Below are 6,741 nucleotides of genomic sequence, written 5' to 3'. Positions count from 1 at the left end.
ACTAGGATGCAGACATGGATCTGATGTCCTGGAAAACACTGAGCAAGTCAGTAACCCCCCTACAGCGGACCGGTCCTGGAGCAGTTGTAAATGTCAACCGTGTCTCAAAACGAAAATAACCCCCTAAGTTTCGCACCTGCCAGAAAGGGCAGTGGGGCCTGATTGGAGCCCAGTGAGATGAGAGGGGCCCTAGCGAGGCTCACAAGCGGACCCCCGGCAGGTGCGGCGGGACCGGGAGCGGCGTGCGAGAAGGCGCCGGCAAAGCGCCCTCACCCAGCGGGGCGGGGTGCTCCCGGAGGTGACAGGAGGAAGCGGGGGGTGGAGGGTAGGGAGGAGGTCCCGCCCCCACTTCGCTCTCCTTTACGGGAAGTGATGTGGGGCCAGACGGAAAATACCCGCCAAGGACCCAGAAAGGGCTGCCAGCGGTGGACGCGGCGCGCGCGGAGACCAGCAGCGCGGGGACAGCCGGGGCGCGCCAGGTGAGCGGGGCTCAGGTTCCGCGGCATCCCCGGGGTCTGCGCAGGGCAGCTGGCGGGTGGCGGGGCTGGGGCTGGAGGCTGCGGCTCCTTCTCCCCCTGCCTCTGGGCGTCTGAGCTCGCCAGAAAAGTTTTGCGGCTCCCAGGCTCTCCGCACAGACCCCACGAGGACAACCGCCGGGGCTGGGGGTGCGCTTGGGCGAGGTGCTGATGAGGTGCAGTCCCACCTTGGGGCGGGGGTCTGCGGTCGCCTCCGGTGCCACCCCGGGGCGAGGGTCCGCATCACAGGGGAAGGAAACGTCACTGGCAGGAGGGGAGGAAGTTCCCAGGCCTTTGGCACCGTCCCCCGTTCTCTACTTTCTATCGTTTTCAGTTTTAAGTATTTAACGTGTTTACATCCTTGCTAGTAAGGGTCTGGAAGGCAAACTGGCGAGGTGGGGGAGGATTCTCCCTTTTCTTGTTAGTCCGACAGAAAATCCTACATGGCAGCTGGGGCCTCCGGTCTCGATTGGTGGCAGGGCTGATGTGGAGACAGGTTTCAGCAACTATTGCCAAAGCCTCCTCTCTGTTCCAGTAGGTGACCAATTAAGCAAAGTCAGGCCTGAAGTAAAGGAGACTTTGTGAGATCTTAACCTTGCCTTTCCATGGCTGCTGCTGGCCACTTGGGCCACATGGCCTCAGAATTTGCTGCGTCGGGGTCTGGTACTTACCCGTGGGCTAACAGCTGCTTTTTCCTACTAGATGGATTCTCACTTTATCGTTGGCTCATCAGTCATATGTTGGGAGAAGGGGAGTAGTGTTATAACGTATACATTTCTGTAATTATTGCTGATTTAAATTGTTGATGCTCCACTGTTCCTGCTCCTTTCTTTTCTTTTCTTTTCTTTTTTTTTTAGCCTTCTTAAAACTTGCTTTAAGGGGAAAAACAGTCTGGAGAACAGGATTTCTGCAGATGGTTTGAAATGAGGAAAGGTTAATAAAATGCTAAAAGATTTGAACTCAACTGAAGATTATTCTTTTCTGTATTTTATGTTGGTTTTCATTCCTACTTTCTCCCTCCTTCCCTTCCTTAATTTCCATGGTCTGCCTTGATTTTTAATTTTGATGAATAATCTTAATAATTCATTTGTTTTTTCTTTTGTTGCTTGTGCTTTTGGTGTCAAATCTAACAAAGCATTGCAAAATCCAAAGTCATGAAGACTCATGCCTAGGTTTCCTTCTAAGAGTTTTATAGTTTTAACTCTTAGATAGACTCCCAGTTCTACTCCACTGATCTATATGTATATCCTTATACTGTTTTATTTCCATGGCTCTGTAGTAAGTTTTGAGATTTGGCAGTGTCAGTCTTCTCACTTTGTTCCTCTTTGAGATTGTGCTGGCTATCCTAGGTCCCTTGAATTTTCATAGAATGAAATTTAGGATCAGCTTCTCAATTTCTGTTGTCTCGGTTTTAGAATAGATGTAAGAGTATTGAATTGGGCAACAATCCCTAGTAACCAGACTCTTTATTTCCCCCACCCAAATCTGTTTTTCGCCCAGTCTTCCTCCTCTCAGTTAATGGCAATTTCACACTTCCAGATGATCAGACCAAACACTCTGGTGCAACCCCTGATTATCTTCTTTTTCTCATTCCCACATCTACTCCTGTGGCATATCTCACTAGGTCTACTTTGAGAATATAACTAGTACAATAACTATTTCTCACCATTTCCACCAGTTCCTATCATTTCTGTCACCTGGATTATGCAAAAGGCTCTTACAGGGCCACCCTAATTCCATCCTATCACTCTACAGTCTATTATCAACACAGCAGCCAGAGTCAGTTATATCACTCACTCCTCTGATCAAAACTCTCAAGTGATTTTTTTATCTCAGAAGAAAAACAAAGTCCTCTTGGTGGCCTGCAAGCCCCTTACTTGGTGTGTGCCTTCATCTTCTATCACTATCCCTGTTGCTTATTCCATTTCAGACATACCTCAGGGCCTTTGCACTTGCCGTTTCCTGTGCTTGGAATGCTTCCTTCAAATGCCTGCATGGCTTTCTCACTTATTTCATTTAGGTCAAAAGTCATTTCTTTAGAGAGGCCTTCTTACACCATCCCCTCTAAAATAGCATCCCTCACCTGACCCATTTTCAGCCCTCTGATTTAGGCTTATTTTTTCTTTAGAGTATCTATAGCACTGTCACATCTCTCTCTCTCTCTCTCTCTCTCTCTCACACACACACACACACACACACACACATGCACACACGTACATGCACTATTTTGTCTCCCACAGGTAGAATACAAAGGTCAGGAATTTTTCTTATTCACTATGGTGTGCATAGAAACTGGAATGGTTTCTGGTGTATAATAATCCCTAAAATGTATATGTTGAATGAATGAAAAGGGAATGAGAAGCTGAGAAATGGTGATCATGGGCTGCTTCTTTCTCCTTATTCACTCCCACTTTATCTAAGAGAAACAATGTCCACAGTTACACTAACATCTGTGTGTCTCCACCTCTATCCTCCTTTTTCGCCCAAGATAATGGTCTTACCCTCCCTGGAAAGGAAACGGTCAAATAAATAGAAAGGTGAGGACTCTGAAGAGCTCTCTTCTCTGTAGCCTGGTCGCACTGCGTGGGGCATTCAGCACCTGTCTCCAGTGATTTGGCCTGTGCTGATCTAGGGAGAGAGTGAAATTCCTCAGAACTTAAAAGAAAATGGAAATTCATTTTTTGATGAAGGTTTTGCACTACAGTAAATTAATCTTTCTCTGGCTTCTAACTGAAATTGCAACTCTGAGACTCATTTTAGCATTTAATTATAATTATCTTATTATAATAAAACTCCTTTAGAACATCAACTGTTGATGTGTGTGTTGTCTTACTTCCATGACTAGATTGTAGTAACTTGAAGGCAAAGCATGACCACAACTCATTTTTGAGTCATATACTGCAAGGTATCTTAGACAACAGACATGTTCAATAAACTCTTGCCAAATACACCAGTAAGTTAATGAATAAACCTGGATTTATTTTCCTAATTGGAAAGTTCTAGTCCAATTAAACTTTCTTAGACAATAGCTGCAAATATCTTATTTCAGTCCACCTCATCCCTCTGCTGCTAACAGAGCAGAATTGGCTGCTCTGTTTTTGTTTTTTTTTTTTTTAAGCGCAGTTTTCTGTTGCCCTTTCTCAGTGAGAGTTAAATTAGTTGTTTTAGGGAGTATGGTAATTACTCTTTTATGTTATTTTAAAAATCGAATCTGCCTTCTACTGTTATTTAAACTTATCTTGGAATGTGCCCTATCTATATCTTTGCTGCAAAATATGAAAAGTATTATTTTTACGTATATATGGGATTGATATATAATTTTTTCCCTAATAAATTATGATAGGTTTGAAACTTCCTGAAAACCCAAACAGGGCTTGCATGTGTAAGTGTGAGCCTCTCACTAACTAGGTGGGGGAATCCTTTCACAAGGATCACATGTATTTCCTTTCATCATGATTTATACTTTAAATATCTTAACAATTTTATACCTAATAAGGCTGACATAAAAAAAAGGTGTGAGTCCCTAAGAAGCAAGATTGTCTTGCCATCATTAAAACAGGATTGCCTTCCGAAGAGAGTCAGTTTTTCATTTCACTGCCTTTGCTTTTTGTGCCTCATGTGGTATTTGCTTGGACCATATATATTCCTCTGCCCCTGGTGAGGAAGTTTTGAGTCTATGATCTGATTTCCCTTAAGCTGATTACCTTGGAAGCAGATGTGAACACTGGGTTGGAGGAAGAGATAAAGGGTTCGTAATTAACTTTACACTCGTGGGACGAGCTGAGTGGGGCAGCGAGCATCCCATCAGCTCTGGTCTCCCGTCTGGTCATACCGCACAGAGGGCACGCCACATTCTTTCTTTTGTATGACTGAGGCTTACTGACACTCATTTTATTTACTGTTGAGTAAAACTTGATGCCTGCCTTACTCCAGGGGAAAGTTGAAAGGTATTCCAGTTATCCATTCCAGCTTCATTTTTGCCTCCTGTGTATGTGGCTCTTGAGAAGGCTTCCTATTTAGTGCCTTGGCCACTCTCAGAATCACCCACATGTATGGAATCAGACTTTCAACTCTTCAAATTAAAACTTTTAATGTGAGCTCCACGGTAGGGTGCCAGAATTAGCAAATACCAAAAAATGTTGCCTTTTAGATGAACAGTGAATATTATTTACTGTCAGTGTGCAGTACATATACTGAAAAATGATTGTTGTTTTTATGAAATGGAAACTTAACTGGGTATCTTGTGTATAATCTGGTAACCTTAGTCTGATAAACCTGTGTTCATGCACAGGAAATGCATTGATCGTGATAAAGTCTGAAGCGTGACTGAGCTACGGCTCATTTTGGTGACTGCACATGTGTCCATATTAAGGATGGAGAAGATTTGTAAGCTCAAGGAGTATTAGAAATAGAAGGAAGCTGGAGAAGATTTGGCTTTACTCTAGTTTTTGTAGTCAGGGAAATTCACATGTTGAGACATCTGTATGATTACACAGAGTTGGTGGCAGAACCAGAACTGGAACTCCAGGTCCAGTGGGCTGCAGGACATCTTCCCTTAAGAAAACATGTATAAGTTGCTTATGTTTTCTTGTCGACCCTAAATCCCTCCTGTTATCACCTTCCCGTGATCACTGCATTATCATGCTGTCCTCCAGTCGCCAGGTCCAATGGTGGCAGGCCGAGCCATTCTCAGGAGACGTTTCTCTGACAGCCACATCCCTGTTGAAAGCCAAGTGGTTGGATTCCCTGGGATGATGCCTGAGAGCCTGTTGCTTGATGTATTTTCATTCCTTTTAAGGTCTTGTTAATATTTTTGTCCCTTTTGAGTTTTTGTTATAAGACACTTTGATTACGATGGGCTTACTGAGAGTAATTCCACAGCAACCAAGTACTGTCTGTCCTCTGGAAAGCCCACTGACTTGGCATGGCCTACTCCTGTGAAGTTCCTCATCCTTTTATATTTTTGTAGAATAAATGTGGAAGACATATAAAGGCCAACTTGGGTAGGTAGGTATATGTGATTTGCCCTTTTGAGATGTGTTCTTATAAAATGTTATGTTATTATTTTAAAATCATTTGTACCTATTTTAAAAAGCAGTCTTGAAAATGAACATACTTCTTCTGACAGCCAGTTACCATATTTCAGTCACTACTCTTGTTTTTTTCATATCTTTGTTGATTAATTCATATAAAGCCTTACCAGCTGTCAGGCCAAAGCATAATATTAAAATTGGTTGCCAAGAAACTGAAAAATCTATTTGTTCTTATTAACTGCAATTCAACTATTCTGCCCTGGTGCCCCACATGGGCAGCTGGTCAAGTCTTACCTGGGTATGGCTGGTTACTTATCTCCTGTGCATCTGAATAATTAAAAATCAAAGACAGGTTCTCCATCAGCTAACTAAACCTCATGGTAAATTATTTTTATTCTTGCTCTATAGGCTAATATAATATAGGGAGGAATGAGACACGTAGAAATAGGTCATGTCTTAAACGTTCATTTGAGATACCTAAGAATTTTAAAATACAATCTCTGGTTGTAGTTAAGATTTCTTTGTGTCTTTCCTTGTATAATTAATTAATTATCTTATATTCTAATTAATTCTAATTCTAATGAGATTCCAATTAGTGAATTTCACCACTGCAAGGGAGTGACCCCAAGAATGAGTAGAAAAGGTTTAGCAGCCCTTGGAAAGATACAGCATTTTCCTTTCAGGCAGATTCTGGGAACCAGATGCTCCTGGTTGGGCTTCTGTTGTCAGGGACAAGGCTAGGTGTCCATTGCCCCTGCTCTGCTTAGGCACAGATGGCCAGGACGTGGGCTGTGGTGTCTCCTGAGGGAGTGACGCTCCCATGTCCCAGAGCTCCTGCCTGGGTGTGGAGGCCACCACCATAGCTGGGCATCAGTAGCCCTGTGTTTAGTATCTCATTTTGCTGATAATTAACTATTTGTTCTTGCACCAGCCGTTCTCAGCTGGGGCTAATTTTGACCCCTTCCTCCCCTGGGGACACTTGGCAATGTCTGGAGAAGTGTTTAGTTGTCCTAAATGGGGAGGTAATGCCAGCATCTAGAGGATGGGGCCGGGGACACTGCTGAACATTCCCCAAAGCCCTGGGTGGCCCCTCCTAAGAGGATTATCCTGCCCAAATGTCAGTGGTGCCAAGACTGAGAAGCCCTGCTTGACACAGATCACAGAACCTGTCTGGCCTGCACTTCCCCAGCTTG

At 43.7% G+C, this 6,741-nt stretch overlaps 1 protein-coding gene across 2 annotated transcripts in view; it reads left to right on the top strand.

Moving 5' to 3' along the window:
- RAB27A (RAB27A, member RAS oncogene family) overlaps positions 1-6,741 on the top strand; it is an 81,820-nt gene continuing 75,079 nt past the window's right edge. Inside the window, exon 1 of one of the 2 annotated variants that reach the window (XM_057488819.1) lies at positions 1-479. In XM_057488819.1, coding sequence (XP_057344802.1) covers positions 178-479 — 302 coding nt within the window. In that variant the 5' untranslated portion in view covers positions 1-177. The remainder of the gene's footprint in view (positions 480-6,741) is intronic. The other variant, XM_036919399.2, reaches the window with a different exon arrangement.

This window comes from Manis pentadactyla, chromosome 11 (assembly GCF_030020395.1).
Source record: "Manis pentadactyla isolate mManPen7 chromosome 11, mManPen7.hap1, whole genome shotgun sequence".
In the NCBI taxonomy this organism is placed as follows: domain Eukaryota; kingdom Metazoa; phylum Chordata; class Mammalia; order Pholidota; family Manidae; genus Manis; species Manis pentadactyla.
Note: the sequence above shows the minus strand (reverse complement) of the source record. Positions and strands in the feature narration are given on the sequence as shown.